Source organism: Bos grunniens, chromosome 20 (assembly GCF_055505025.1).
Source record: "Bos grunniens cultivar Pamir isolate PY7600 chromosome 20, Bosgru_T2T1.0, whole genome shotgun sequence".
NCBI classification, from domain to species: Eukaryota; Metazoa; Chordata; class Mammalia; order Artiodactyla; family Bovidae; genus Bos; species Bos grunniens.
In genome coordinates this window covers 31,626,800-31,643,179 of record NC_141184.1, presented here as the reverse complement: position 1 = coordinate 31,643,179, position 16,380 = coordinate 31,626,800, and the positions used below count along the sequence as shown (strand labels likewise).

General features: G+C 43.7%; 1 protein-coding gene across 12 annotated transcripts in view; it reads left to right on the top strand.

Moving 5' to 3' along the window:
- Nucleotides 1-16,380, top strand: part of ADAMTS12 (ADAM metallopeptidase with thrombospondin type 1 motif 12) — a 395,312-nt gene that overhangs the window by 335,589 nt on the left and 43,343 nt on the right. For all 12 annotated transcript variants that reach the window (XM_086361321.1, XM_086361330.1, XM_086361323.1 and 9 more), the window contains 2 exons: nucleotides 197-1,339; nucleotides 15,137-15,289. In XM_086361321.1, the coding sequence (XP_086217447.1) occupies nucleotides 197-1,339; nucleotides 15,137-15,289 (1,296 nt within the window). The remainder of the gene's footprint in view (nucleotides 1-196; nucleotides 1,340-15,136; nucleotides 15,290-16,380) is intronic.

Genomic DNA, 16,380 nt, shown 5'->3' with positions numbered 1-16,380 from the left:
TTCTGAGCCCCAGCTGGTCTCCCCGAGATACATATTTCTATGGGAAACTAAAATTGCACAGAAGCCAAATACGAAGATAGGAAATGATTTCAGCTGCATAGTTCCGTTTCTACGGGGCCTGTCCTGATTTGCTGTAAATCAGCATGAGAACCAGCATGTCTTTCCCACTGGACTAACAGCCATCTCTCTTTGCCAGTGCTCTGTTTCCTGTGGTGGTGGAGTGCGGATTCGCAGTGTCACGTGTGCCAAGAACCACGACGAGCCCTGCGACATGACAAGGAAACCCAATAGCAGAGCTCTCTGTGGCCTCCAGCAGTGCCCATCTAGCCGGAGAATTCTGAAGCCCAATAGAGGCACGATTTTCAGTGGGAAAAAGCTACCAACACCTGACCCCTTCAAGCCTGTCCCTCCAACTACACCCAGTCCTAGGACGCTGACTACACCCAGTCCCAGGGTGCTGACTTCACCCACAGTGCCTGGGCCTCTGAGCACAAGCACTCCGACAATGAACAGCCCTGGTCCTACCACAGCCTCCAAAGAAGGAGACCTGGATGGGAAGCAGGGGCAGAATAGTTCAATCCAAACTGAACTGGACACCCATAATGTCATTTCCACTGGAAGTACTTCCCAGCCCATCCTCACTTCTTGGTCTTTGAGCATCCAGCCAAATGAAGAGAATGTTTCCAATCCCAACACTGGTCCTACCTCAGAGGGAGACCTTGTCATCACGACGACGAGTGGTTCTGACTCATCAACGTCCAGCAATGCTATGACTTGGCAGGTGACTTCGTTTTATAGTCCCTTGACCAAAGAGCCAGAAATGGAGATTCATAGTGGCTCAGGGGAAGGCAGTGAACCATCTGAGAAAAAAAATGAGAACAACTCTGTGACATGGACCAAGATCAGAGTACCTGGAAATGATGCTCCAGGGGAAAGAAGTACTGAAATACCACTTGGACCTCCACCAACACCTTATCTTGGGGGGGCATCTCTATGGCCACCCTTTAGCACGGTATCAGAAGGACTGGTACCCAGCCAAAGGCCCATTACTCTCAAAAATGGAACATCCAGAGCTAAAGGGACAGTCACTGAAAAGCCAGCTAATACTCCACTCCCTCTGGGAGAAGACCACCAGCCTGCATACTCCAAAAAGCCAGTAAACCCTCACCCAACAGAACTTCCAAGCAACATGAATCTAACACAGAGTTCTGGACCAGTCCTGACCAAGGAAGATGCAACAAGTCTGATGGCTGAGGGATTTTTGCTGAATGCCTCGGATTACAAGCATCTCTCGATGGGACGCAGCCCTGCCTACTGGATTGTCGGAAACTGGAGTGAGGTAAGAGTTCTGTTTCTTTTTTTTTTTGTTTGTTTATTAAATATTTAAAAAAAAATCACATGCTCCCCATCCTGAACCCTCCTCCCTCCCAACCTCCCCATACCATCCCCCTGGGCCTTCCCAGCGCACCAGCCCCAAGCATCCAGCATCATGCACTGAACCTGGACTGGCATCTCGTTTCATACATGACATTTCACATGTTTCAATGACATTCTCCCAAATCTTCCCACCCTCTCCCACAGAGTCCATAAGACTGTTCTATACATCAGTGTCTCCCTTGCTGTCTCGTACACAGGGTTATCGTTACCATCTTTCTAAATTCCATATACATGCGTTAGTATACTGTATTTATGTTTTTCCTTCTGGCTTACTTCACTCTGTATAATAGTCTCCAGTTTCATCCACCTCATTAGAACTGATTCAAATGTATTCTTTTTAATGGCTGAGTAATACTCCATTGTGTATATGTACCACAGCTTTCTTATCCATTCATCTGCTGATGGACATCTAGGTTGCTTCCATGTCCTGGCTATTATAAACAGTGCTGCGATGAACATTGGGGTACACGTGTCTCTTTCCCTTCTGGTTTCCTCAGTGTGTATGCCCAGCAGTGGGATTGCTGGATCATAAGGCAGTTCTATTTCCAGTTTTTTAAGGAATCTCCACACTGTTCTCCATAGTGACTGTACTAATTTGCATTCCCACCAACAGTGTAAGAGGGTTCCCTTTTCTCCACACCCTCTCCAGCATTTATTATTTGTAGACTTTTGGATCGCAGCCATTCTGACTGGTGTGAAATGGTACCTCATAGTGGTTTTGATTTGCATTTCTCTGATAAAGAGTGATGTTGAACATCTTTTCAAGTGTTTGTTAGCCATCTGTATGTCTTCTTTGGAGAAATGTCTATTTAGATCTTTGGCCCATTTTTTGATTGGGTCATTTATTTTTCTGGAATTGAGCTGTAGGAGTTGCTTGTATATTTTTGAGATTAGTTGTTTGTCGGTTGCTTCATTTGCTATTATTTTCTCCCATTCTGAAGGCTGTCTTTTCACCTTGCTAATAGTTTCCTTTGATGTGCAGAAGCTTTTAAGTTTAATTAGGTCCCATTTGTTTATTTTTGCTTTTATTTCCAATATTCTGGGAGGTGGGTCATAGAGGATCCTGCTGTGATGTATGTCAGAGAGTGTTTTGCCTATGTTCTCCTCTAGGAGTTTTATAGTTTCTGGTCTTATGTTGAGATCTTTAATCCATTTTGAGTTTATTTTTGTATATGGTGTTAGAAAGTGTTCTAGTTTCATTCTTTTACAAGTGGTTGACCAGATTTCCCAGCACCACTTGTTAAAGAGATTGTCTTTAATCCACTGTATATTCTTGCCTCCTTTGTCAAAGATAAGGTGTCCATATGTGCGTGGATTTATCTCTGGGCTTTCTATTTTGTTCCATTGATCTATATTTCTGTCTTTGTGCCAGTACCATACTGTCTTGATAACTGTGGCTTTGTAGTAGAGCCTGAAGTCAGGTAGGTTGATTCCTCCAGTTCCATTTTTCTTTCTCAAGATCGCTTTGGCTATTCGAGGTTTTTTGTATTTCCATACAAATTGTGAAATTATTTGTTCTAGCTCTGTGAAGAATACTGTTGGTAGCTTGATAGGGATTGCATTGAATCTATAAATTGCTTTGGGTAGTATACTCATTTTCACTATATTAATTCTTCTAATCCATGAACATGGTATACCATGTTCATGGATTGGAAGAGTTCTGTTTCTTACCCAGGCCTGATTCTATATGGAATTAGCTAGGGGTGTTGCATTTCTGTGCAGATTTCCAAATGGACTTGAAAAAAATGAAGCAATCAGGTCCATGCCCTCACCTCCCTCTTCACCTAACTCCAAAAATAAGAAAAAAAAAAAGTCCAGGGAAAGAGAACAAATGTAGTGAGATAGAGTGAGGAGAACCTAGAACTAAATCAGGAGACCTGAGTCAGCCAGTTGTGTGACAGTAGACAATTCAGTCTGCCTCTCTGAACCTGCTTTTGAACAACAGTGAAGCTAGTACAAATCACCTCTTTCCTCCAATGTCCCTTCCAGCTGCAAACTGTAAGAATTCTATGATGAAGGACCAAAGAATCCATAGGATTCAAAGAATCCTATGGGAGGACCTGAGTTCACATTTCATTCAGAAAGCCAATGTTGCACAATTGGAATGGAAATCTAAAACAAAGTTCTTTAGAAGAATTCTATGCTTACTTTATCAACGATTTTTTTTTGACTCACTGCTTCCTTGTATTAAAAAAATTCTTTTGAAAAAAACTCTTTTTGACTCATAGAAGAAAATAGAGTGAGAAGAAAATAAACATGATGGCAAAACATTGGTTCCTGTTTTCAGGCTTCAGGAATTTGGCTAGATATTTGTTTCTCCATTTCTAGAACTAATTACATCCTTTTAAGCATCACAATCGTTTTTCACCCATTTGCATTTTGAATGCACAGTATTTGAACTTGTTAAAAATAAATTGACAACTCAAAAGAGAACTTTGTGGCAAAATAATCACATGTTCAAATCATTCAGCAATTTTTATGATGATGCATGACTCATCTCTCTAGCTAAAAAAGAAGTATTAGCAGCTAATGTAAAAATAACCATACATTTAATTTATAAACCATGTTATTTTCCAAACCACTTTCATATGTAGTCTCCTATTTTCTCCTTTTCATAGTTCTGGGGAGCAGGTAAACTCTCCATTTATACCAATTTACAATTACAGAAACTAAGATTTTTAGCAGTTAGGTGACTTGTCTATAGACATGTCAGTTGGAAGATGAGCCTTTGAAATCTTTCCACTCTAATCCGCAGGCTCTCTAGTGAATTTTAGCAGCAGCTGACAAGTTCACTGTTTAAATTCTGTTGTATGAATTAGTCAGCATCATTGGTCCTGAAATCGACTATACTGTCAAAGAATAGGTAAATGCAACCTTTCACATTTTTTTATTTGCATTCAAACTATGTTTTCACGTTGATCTATTTTGATTTCTAAAGTGAAATCATGTTCATTACATTTTCTGTCAATGGAGAATCATCTTATTATCTCTTTTTGCAAGTAAAAATTCCAGTTTCAGGAGGACAAAAAAGATTTCCAGGCTTAGAGTAATCCAATTTGTTTAGAAAAGGAGAGGAATGAGTCTCATAATCCCTGACATTTTGGTCAGATTTCTTTCTGTTCAGTTCAGTTCAGTTCACTCAGTCGTGTCTGACTCTTTGTGACCCCATGAATCACAGTACACCAGGCCTCCCTGTCCATCATCAACTCCTGGAGCCTACTCGAACCCACGTCCATCGAGTTGGTGATGCCATCCAGCCATCTCTTCCTCTGTTGTCCCCTTCTCCTCCTGCCCCCAATCCTTCCCAGCATCAGGGTCTTTTCCAATGTTAGCAAAGTCTAATTGGGCTCTTAATGATGAGGAGGACATTGACAGTGAATATGTATGAAGTGTGTGCCATGCTTTATAGAATGACTTTATGCTAATTCTCAGTACAGCTCAAGGAGATTGGTAATATGGCCCCATTTGCTGAGATGAGGAAGAGCTGAAAGGTGAACGCTAGCCAGAATCACAGACACAAGTGCGCGTGCACACACACACACACACACACACACACATATGCACACGGCAGAGATCTGAACCTGAGCAGACAGACTTCATAGCCTATGGTCCATTGCTTTACCATCAGAAATATCACCACTCTCTCTGCCTTCTGTTATATTTGCTTCTTCCTTGATCATATGATCCATAAAAATAATGCCAGTTACATGATAACCCTGGGTAGACAGATGAGAAAATCACATGGTTCATAAGAAGGTGCTTTCAAATAACATTGAGGGCATGTGCTTATTTTTGAGTTCGCAGGAGCAAATGGTCACTGAAATGGATTCAGCCAGCCTAGATATTTGAAATTAAAATGTACTGTGTAGGTTTTATGAATGGTATCATTCCACATAGTACCCTCAAAAGGTATTTTTCCTTTCAAAAACATGGGTCACCCCTAAAGAACTTAAATAGGCTCATTGTCCTCTATCCAACAAAACAGTCAAGAGAACAAGTTATGGAAACCGAGGCTACCTGTTAATTTGTAGGATTTTGTTAATTAGTCAGTGGAGATGAAGTCTGAAAGCACCTTCTGTTAAAGGCACCGTGGGCCTTGAGAAAAATACAAGGAGGACAAACAGAGGGTGAAAGACTAGATGGAAGGCATGTATATGGTATCAATATCAGAATAAAGTATGAGTGACATATTGTCCATAATGGCATATGTACAATGTGTGTATGTACTTAGAAGTCACACACAGATGCACACGTGAGAGGTAGGCTGTTGTTAACAAATAGAGCCAAACAAGTTATAGGTAACCAAAACAGAAGTTGGTTTCTCACTCACATAATAATACATGGGAATTCCATGTCTGCAGTGGTAGCAGTAGAGAGTGAGGCTCTGACCCTTGTGCAGTTCTTTGAGACTCCAGTCTGACAATGGCTCTACCATCTTCCCATCTTCAAATTGGCCCTGGGGTCACCATCCTAATCACAGCCAGGAAAGAAAAGAGCACAGAGGCTCTCCCACAAGAGGTTTTATGGGCCAAACGTAGAAGGGGGCATTTAGCACTTCTGCTCATGTTCCACTGTCTAGAACTCAGTCATTTGACCCAAGCAAAGTGCAAAAAGGATAGAAAACATCATCTAGTTGAGAGCCCAGGAGGATGACAAAAAAGGATCGTAGTGAGGATCTAGCAGTTCTGCCACTGAATGATGTGGCCCACTGTGTTTTAGGTATAGCCCATTCCAGAAGCAGTGAGGATAAGGGATATGATGTGTTGGGAGGATACTGCAGTAGTCTAGATGAGGAATTAGAACTATGACAAGAATGCTTGGGATGAAGAGGGAAATATAAATTCAGGAGACATGGGGAACTTAAAATCAGTAGGACTTTGTGAATAATTGGATGTGGAATGTGAGAAGAGAGGTGTAGAGGAGTCTGTCATGACTATTCCATTGGAATCTTGGGTAGCCAATGGGTGGTGCTCCCATAAACTGAGATATCATACAATGTACAGAAACAGTTTCAATAGAGACAAAGAAAGGATGATGAGTCCAGTTATAGATTGAGTTTAGTTGGCAGGACCTCTGGGCTATCCAAAGGATAACCAGCAGATGTTTGAGTATATTTATCTGAGGTTCTTGAGAGTGGTGAAAACTGGGGATGGCATTTGGTAGCCATGACCAATAGGGAGAAGTTCAAACCTTGGAAGTGAGCGAGGTCATCCGAGTACAACCTATAGGCTGCAAACAGAAGTGGCCTCAGGATGGGACTCGGAAAAAAAAACAACATTTTAAGAAGCTGGCTGACAAAGAGATCCCATGTGAAAGACTAGTAAGGAACAGTCTACTAATTAAGACTCAAATCAAGAGGTGTGGTGCCATGGACATCAAGCAATGTGAGAACTGACAGTGGACCTAGTGGATCTTACATTGGGCAAGTCACTGGTGACTTTTGGGGCAGCGTTTATAGTATTGAAATGGAAGGAGACACTAAAGTGCAGCCTGAAGGAGAGACCCTTTCAGATGAAACAGTCCTCACATTAGGAATATTAATAAAGATGGACAGCTCTTCTCAGTCCACAGAATAACGCATTACAAAAGTTTCATTAAAAAGTAGCTTTGGATGACCTAGAAATTAGTTTCCTTTCCCATCCTCTTATGTAAATGTGTTTTAATGCTTTTGTCCTGAGGATATTTAATATGTTAATTAATTGACAAGTGTTAATTGATCTAGTGAGAAGTTACTATATTCAAACAAAGTAAACCTAATAGAAGTAGCTATCAGCTCCAATGACTGTTTAAGCCCAGAGGTTAATTGAAACATTCTGATTATAGGCAATCAAGATACAAAGAATTAATTCTATCTCCTGTCATCCTTTGACTTTGACAGAAATAAACTGTCTTATTGAGTACATCCTCGCTCACCCAATATTTGGCAACCATTGGAGCTGTTGGGAACTATTAATTCTAGGCAGTTTGGCTGGAAAAAGGGAATTGGCCCAGACTGCAGAGGGTTTTTCAGAGAAGGCACTGGCAAAGCACTCCAGTACTCTTGCCTGGAAAATCCCATGGATGGAGGAGCCTGGTAGGCTGCAGTCCATGGGGTTGCTAGGAGTGGACACAACTGAGCGACTTCACTTTCACTTTGACTTCACTTTCACTTTGACTTCACTTTCACTTTTCACTTTCATGCATTGAAGAAGGAAATGGCAACCCACTCCAGTATTCTTGCCTGGAGAATCCCAGGGATGGGGGAGCCTGGTGGGCTGCCGTCTTTGGGGTCATACAGAGTCGGACACGACTGAAGTGACTTAGCAGCAGCAGCAGAGGTTTTTAAAGCTACAGGGTATTATGAGACTAGAAGTTGACGTTTGGCAGGAGTCCCCTACATGACTGGGCTTGGTGCCTGCTCCCTTTAAGCATCTTTTGAGACAAAGTGTTTAATACACAGAATTGTCTGAGAGGATCAGAATTCAGAATGAAAACTTTGGGTTGTGAGTTCCCCACTGTCCCCTGATTTTTTATTCTACCCATCTCTGAAGTTGTTTCTTTAGGACTATCCCTCCCTAGAGAATGGTCTCATTGGCCACTCAGTCAGACACCTTAGGAAGCCCAGGATAACCATTGATATCAGGCTTCCTTGTCCTACTAGAAAAACCCTAACAGATTTTTGGGTCTGTGTCTGTCCTCTCATCATGTCTGTCATCTTCTCTTTATTTCCTGTTTATTTGTTGTTTAGTTTCTCAGTCACGTACAGCTCTTTTGCAACCTCATGGACTGTAGTCTGCCAGGCTCCTCTGTTCATGGATTCCCCAGGCAAGAATACTGGAGTGGAATGTTCATTGCAGCACTGTTTATAGTAGCTAGCACATGGAAGCAACCTAGATGTCCATCACCAGATGAATGGATAAGGAAGTTGTGGTACATATACACAATGGAATATTACTCAGCTATAAAAAAAGACTGCGTTTGAGTCAGTTCTAATAAGGTGGATGAAAACTGGATCTTATTATACAGGGTGAAGTAAGTCAAAAAGAGAAACACCAATACAGTATATATTAACACATATATATGGAATTTATAAAGATAGTAATGATGACCATATATGCAAGACAGCAAAAGAGACACAAATGTAAAGAATAGACTTTTGGACTCTGTGGAAGAAGGAGAGGGTGGGACGATATGAAAGAATAGCACTGAAACATGTATATTACCATATGTTAAATAAATGACCAGTGCAAGTTCGATGCATGAAGCAGGGTGCTCAAAGCTGATGCTCTGGGACAACCCAGAGGGAAGGGGTGGGGAGGGAGGTGGGAGGGGGTTCAGGATGGGGGGGACACCTGTACATCTGTGGCTGATTCATGTCGATGTATGGTGAAAACCACCACAATATTGTAAAGTAATTAGTCTCCAATTAAAATAAATACATTAATTAATTAAAAAAAGAATACTGGAGTCGGTTGCCATTTCCTTCTCCAGGGGATCTTCCCAACCCAGGGATCGAGCCCACGTCTCCTGCACTGCAGGCAGTTTCTTTACCACTGAGCCACTGGGGAGGCCTCAATGAACAGGAAGTAAAAACATCATGTCTGTCATCTCCTCTTTATTTCCTGCTCATTTAGTCGCTGTGGTTTCCAGTCTGCTGCTGGGTGACGTATAGAAAAAAGCAGGGATGCTTTGTTTATTACCGTGCTGGCGGAGGGGCTGATGCCAGCATTCAGAGTCTAGGAGCCAAAGATTATGAGGGTCCTGTGACAATTTGGGAAATCCAAAATGCCAGTAGCGCCACAATGGTCAAGAATGGTGGACACTCGGTTGCTACTCTTGTTAGGACCCTCGCCCTTGCTCTTGCCCTTGCTGATCTGGGTACTTACTATCTCTCCTCTCCCCAATGCTTTCCACAGATCATCACAAGCAATGTATTGCCATATTACTCTTCTGAAAGGAATTTTCTAATTATTCCAAACACCTAATAATAAATTGCTAATGTCTCTTCATTGCATATCAGATCATATAAAGTCCACTCTTAATATCCAAGAGCCTTCACATCCTTAAATAGTTCAGCTTTCAACATACTATGTCCTATGCCTTCACCCACCTGCTGCTGCTGCTGCTAAGTCGCTTCAGTCATGTCCGACTCTGTGCAACCCCATAGATGGCAGCCCACTAGGCTCCTCTGTCCCTGGGATTCTCCAGGCAAGAATACTGGAGTGGGTTGCCATTTCCTTCTCCAATGCATGAAAGAGAAAAGTGAAAGTGAAGTCGCTCAGTCGTGCCTGATTCTTAGCAATCCCATGGACTGCAGCCTACCAGGCTCCTCCGTCCATGGGGTTTTCCAGGCAAGAGTACTGGAGTGGGTTGCCATTGCTTTCAGCAAATCTCAGCTGCTCTGTTTCCACTAAACCGTCTGCTCATCTCAGCTCAGTGCCTTTGTTTCCATGGTTTTCTCTGCCTGAAATTTCCTTCTCCTTCTTTTATTCATAAATCCTACCTGTTCTTCAGTATCAAGCTTTGAGCTGCTTCTTCCATAAAGGCTTTCTTGCTCTTTGATGTTGGAAGTAAGTTCTAAAGTTCCTTAGCATTCGATCAGAAATCTCTCTCACCTTCTCCTCCCACTTTCTGTCCTGTGCTGAAGGGCTGGTCACAGCATATTCCTCTAACTACTTGTGATTTCAAATATTAAATGTGTATGTCCGACTCTTTGTGAACCCATGGACTATAACCCACCAGGCTCTTCTGTCCATGGGATTCTCCAGGCAAGAATACTGGAGTGGGTAGCCATTCCCTTCTCTAGGGGATCTTCTTGACCCAGGGATCAAACCCAGGGGTCCTGCATTGCAGGCAGATTCTTTACCATCTAAGCCACCAAAACCAAGTTCATATTGTGAATAGACATAAAACTTGAAAGCAGACATTCTGGGTTTGAGTATTAGCTCCATCACTTACTCTGCATGTTCTCTCCACACTCATTTCCTCATTTTTAAAATGAGGATGACAATGCCTGATTCATACGATTATTATGAAATAAGAGGAATAATATAGGAATTCCTATATGTCAGGCATATAAGAAGTGCTCAGTAAGTATTTGCTTTGAGATATATTACAAGACAGAAGACTCAGGAGCTTCCCAGTGTGCATGGGTGTGGATCGCGTTGTGACAGAAGATCACTTCTCATCTCATTGCCTCATCATTCAGTCAGATCCCCTGGGCCAGTCAGTGACATGTATGCTGTGCAGTTGTGTAAATGGAAGTGACAGTGTAATTTTCCACAGCCTTTCACAGAAGTTTTCACATGATTCTGATATAGCCCTGCACAGCAGTTCCAGTTCTGAACACCCCAATACCTGCTCCTTGACCTGGTAAATCAGTTATCACAGGGTCACTGGCTGTAACGAGGGAGAAGGTTCCCAGGACAAAGAGAAGCTGTTCCTCTGCCTCCTCAGGATCTTCTCTGCACCCCCAACTCCCAATTTTAAACTGACATAAGAGACAATCAATGGAATCCCCTTTTGCTTACTGCATTCTATGAATGTCCTCCTGTCATCTTTGTCTTTGGACTCGTTTGCTGCCTAAATAGAAATTAAACAAATGTCTGCTCACATCTGAACCCTACAGGACTAGACTCAGAGCCCCAGAGACACATGTTTATTTACCACACAAATATGGCACAAAGAGCTATAGACATCACTTGAGAGGTACCAGGGTCATCACTAGCCTGGGAATTTGGTCTCACTAGCTCCTGTCCTGGGTTTGGAACAAACATTGTTTTTCTCCTTGCCATGGTGTGAAATTAACATTGTAGTGTCTGTGTGACCTCTAGCATGACTGCTAAGTTCTCTGGGCCCCAAAAATCTGGAAAGTGGGACTCATAATGCTGGCTTTGCAGGTGTGCTGTGTTTGTTGCTGTTATTCAGTTGCTCAGCCATGTCCAGCTCTTTGCCACCCCATGGACTGCAGCATGCCAGGGTTCCCTGCCCCTCACTATCTCCCGGAGCTTGCTCAAACTCATGTCCATTGAGTTGGTGATGTCATCCAACCATCTCATTCTCTATCGTCCCCTTCTCCTGCCTTAAATCTTTCCTAGCATCAGGGTCTTCTCTAAAGAGTCAGCTCTTCGCATCAGGTGACCAAAGTATTGGAGCTTCAGCTACAGTGCTATGCTTAATAGGTAGCATTTGTAGAGCACTCCCTTTGTGCATGGATTAACTCTATTGTTCTCACAGCAACTTAATAAAAGAGGTCCTAGTGTTATCACCAGTTTTACTTGCTAGAGAAGTTAGGAAACCACCAAAGATCACACAATTGGTCAACTTCAGAATTCTAATTGTATCCTGAGTCTCCAAGGTTAGAGAAAATATAGGAAAAGTACCTGTTGTGTGTTGGGGGCCGGCGTGAGGCACTCCACCCGTGGCAAAGGTCATGAGGAAGGAGGCTTGACATACGCAAAGGCGGGATGGAGCCTCAGGAGTCCCCCTGGAAATCCTCGAGCATCTACCCCTATAACCAGAGCCTGCCTACTTTACTACTTTGTGCTCTCACCTACACCTCTGACTTTACAGGGGGCGGTCCCCCACCACCTCTTTCGGAGAAAGAGTTAACTTAGAGCTCCAGTTAATAATAATTCCTGGGCCTGATAGGAGTGTTTTAACCTACAAACTCCTCTGAAGGTTCTCTAGCCTGCCTGACAGGCTTGTCCAGCCACATGTGATTGCTCACAGCCTCCCAACCGTGAGAGGCACAAGATGCGTTAAACCTTCTAAAAACAGGTTCCTTAGAAAAGTTAGAAAACTATTAGTATAAGTATAATGGGCTGATTAGAAATTGTATTGGTGAAGGGTTTTTCATTTGTTGAGCCAATGTTTGTTGCTAAGTCTCCATATCCCCTGCCCTTACACACATTAATGAATATATAGAAGAAATAAGTATTAACCTTTGATATTAATCACGTTAGACCTTAGGCTAAGTAAATTCTTTCCTTAACTAAAACCCAGTACACCCTCACCCTATAGGAATGTAACTTTATTTGGGTGGCGTCTGTTTTAAGAATAATCACCCCTGGAGAAATAAGTGTCCTGGTTGACTGACCGCTGTCACGAGAGGGTCATAAATTGTCAGCAGGCCCCCTGGCCAGAAGATGATGTAACACCCCTAAGACCTCTGTATACATTTGTATGAAGCACCTGACTTTGATAAAAGTCAGGACTGCTGACCCCGCGTGACTTTTGCATAACATCTCAGTGTATAAAAGTAGACCATGGAAAATAAAGAATTGGGATCAGTTTCTCGAAATACTGGTCTCCCCATGTCGCTCTCTCTCTCACTTTGGCTGAGTCTCCATCTGGAACGCGGAACCCGTCATGCTTACTAATTATGCCTGGGCTTCTAAGATCTGACCAGGGAGGCTGCAGTGTCTCCTCTCCTTCGGGAGAACGGAAGGATGCCTGCGGCCTACGTAAGTGGTGCAAACTTCTTGTCTTGAAGTCTTATTGGTCTCCCACATAAACCAAGCTATTCAGCCTCTTTTCTCCACTGAATTTTCCTACTGAGCTATCCTCATTCTATTACTCTTTACATCTCTAATTAATATCTAATTGAAGCTATTGTATCCTGATCCTCGCTGACGCCGTCCCCGCTTCGAATACCCTGGATCAGCCGGGGCTGGACCCCGACAGTTGTGTAGTTGTATCCATTGTCTATTACAATAGTGCTATATAACATTCAACCATAAAACCTCAGTAAACATTCATTTTTGTCCATGAGTCAGTGGGTTGCTGGAAGTGTCTTCTGACCTAGGCTGAGCTTAGCTGATCTCAGCTTGGCTTGTCATGCATCTGGTGAAGGGTTGGCTGAAGGCTGGCTGGTCTGGGATGGCCTCAGCTGGGTTTGCTGTTGCTGCTGCTAAGTCGCTTCAGCTGTGTCCAACTCTGTGCGACCCCATAGACGGCAGCCCACCATGCTCTGCCATCCCTGGGATTCTCCAGGCAAGAACACTGGAGTGGGTTGCCATTTCCTTCTCCAGTGCATGAAAGTGAAAAGTGAAAGTGAAGTCGCTCAGTCGTGTCCAACTCTTTGCGACCCCATGGACTACAGCCTACCAGGCTCCTCCGTCCATGGGATTTTCCAGGCAAGAGTACTGGGTCACCCAGCTTGATTTCACATGATCTCTCATCCTCCAGTAGGTTAGCCAGTTTTATTTTCATGGCAGAGACAAGGGTCTAAGAGAGAGAACTGAAACAAGCAAGATTTCTTAAGAACTTACACAGCATCATCCACTGCAATTTCCTGGAAAAAGAAAAGTGCAAGAACAGTCCTGATTCAACAGCTGGGGAAATGCATTCTATCATTTGATGAGAGGAGCTGTGAAGTCCATTGCAAATAGCATGGGTGTGAACAGTGGGGCCACTAGTGCGATGAGAATATGCACTTCAGCTGTTATTATCTCTAATATATAATATATATTTGGGCTTTCTGGTAGCCCAGCTGGTTAAGGATCTGCCTGCAATGTAGGAGACCCCGGTTTCATTCCTGGCTCAGGAAGATACCCTGGAGAAGGGATAGGCTACCCATTCCAGTATTCTTGGGTTTCCCTGGTGGCTCAGCTCTTAAAGAATCTGCCTGCCATGTGGGAGAATTGGATTCAATCCCTGGGTTGGGAGGATCCCCTGGAGAAGGGAAAGACTGGCCTGGAGAATTCTGTGGACTGTATAGTCCATGGGGTCACAAAGTGTCAAACATGACTGAGTGACTTTCACTTTCATATTTTATATATATATATATATGTATTATGTGTACTATGTGTTATATGTATTATGTATATGTGGATATATGTATTATGTGTATATATGTATTATGTGTGTGTACACACACACACACACACACATAGGTGTGTGGAATGACTATGAGCTACAGGCACACTGCTGCATTTCATCAATGCTGTTCATGGAAAGAGAAGAGTAGAAAATAGCCTAGGTCAACAGTTTTTTCAACTGGCTCATTTATGGAGATAAATGTACTTCCCTGGTGGCTCACTAGTATATATATACACATAATACAGTGCTCAGTTGCTCAGTTGTGTCTGACTCTTTGTGACCCTATGGACTGTAGTCCACCAGGCTCCTCCATCCGTGGGATTTTCCAGGTAGGAATACTACAGTGGGTTGCCATTTCTTTCTTCAGGGGACCTTCTTGACCCAGGGATCGAAGCCAGCTCTCCTGTGTTGCCCAGCTGATTCTTTACCACTGAGCCACCAGGGAAGCCCATTTACCTCCATAAATGAGCCAGTTGAAAAAACTGTTGACCTAGGCTAGTTTCTACTCTTCCCTTTCCATGAACAGCATTGATGAAATGCAGCAGTGTGCCTGTAGCTCGTAGTCATTCCATAGACCTTCCAGCCAGGATATTCTTTAAGGGAAGCAAATTTCCTTTTGCACTGGGTTTTCCTCCCACATAGAAATTAGGGATTCTCAACCCTGGCTGCTTATTAGAATCACCTGTTTTTTTAACTACTCCTGCCTGAGCCCTACCCTCAGCCATTCAGATTGTTTGTGGCTGGAGCCCCAGTGCTGGTAAGTTTCTGAAGCTCTGCAGGCAGGTTTAGTGAGTAGCCAAGATGGAGCACCCCTGCCTCCAGGGTGGGGTGGGGTGGGGTGGGGTGTATGTGAGGAAGCAGCCCTGAGCCTCTGTCATCTCTCCCTCCTCCCGGGCAGTGCTCCACCACGTGCGGGCTGGGGACCTACCGGCGGAGCGTGCAGTGCAGCACCCACGTGGATTCCGACTGCGCCACCCTGCAGAGGCCAGACCCGGCCAAGAGGTGCCACCTCCGTCCCTGCGCTGGCTGGAAAGTGGGAAACTGGAGCAAGGTAATTGATCAGCTCAGCCGTGTTTCGGGGGGTGGGGGCAGAGGGACTTACACCAGAGCCATTTGCTATAGCAGCTTTCCTGCTTCGCTTCCTGCCTCCCTTCTGCCCTTTTCTGTGACAAACTGGCAGATGAGTGAACCACAGGCATTGTCATAAGCCTACTTTCAGCTACACAATAGCCTTAGAGCAAGCACGGAGTTTTCATTAGCCCGCGTGTTTTTATCCACCTGTCCTCCCTTACCGGATAAACTGAGAAAGAAAGTTAAATTTGTGTACTTTAATTTGCTTGTCCAGCCTGTGACACTATTTCTAAATTGCTTAAACTTAACGTTATAATTAATAATGATACATGAGCACATGTATAATTAAATCATGGTTCAGCAGCTGTTCACAAAGCATGGAATCTGCCAGACTCAAAATGAAAAGAAAGCTGAAACATCAAAGCTTGGTCTTTAAAAGCGTCTTTCCTATATTGATTTCTTTGAAGTGTGATGTTCCTGTCCTTGCTAACCTAGAGTGGTTACTTATTTCTCTGTGCTGCCTGCATAGTCCCTGGTGAAAGTCTTTGTCAGGTCTTAGGATTGGTCGGCCTTGGTTTTTCTGGGCAGCAATCAGGCCCAGACTGCCTGTCACCATGATAGGGCTGAACCAACCCCTGGGGGATACAGATGCACCCAGATCATAGAGTCACTGGTCGAGGTGGAGTTCAGAGCCACTTGGCAGGAGGGGTGCAGAGGTGTGAGCTGTGCGTACATCCTCGTTGCCATGCACACCCCCCATACCCCCTCACACCAAGACACCTTGTAGGCACCTGTCTTCTCTCTGAGGAGCCAGTTTCCCTTGATGGCCTTAATACAGAAGGAGAAAGAGCTGCCCAGAAGTTTGGGGAGGCTGGCATCTGTTAGCACTCTCATCTCGTGGAAAACTCAGGTCCCCAGACAAGCAGGACCATGAGGTGTCTCACTGGCCGTCTCTGGTTCTCCTGGCAGACTTACCTGACAGACAGGAGCAGGCACTGTCATTAATCTGCAATAGGTCCCCTTTCCCAAAGAAAGGCTCTGATCTTTGGCTAGAGAGAGAAAGTATGGCTA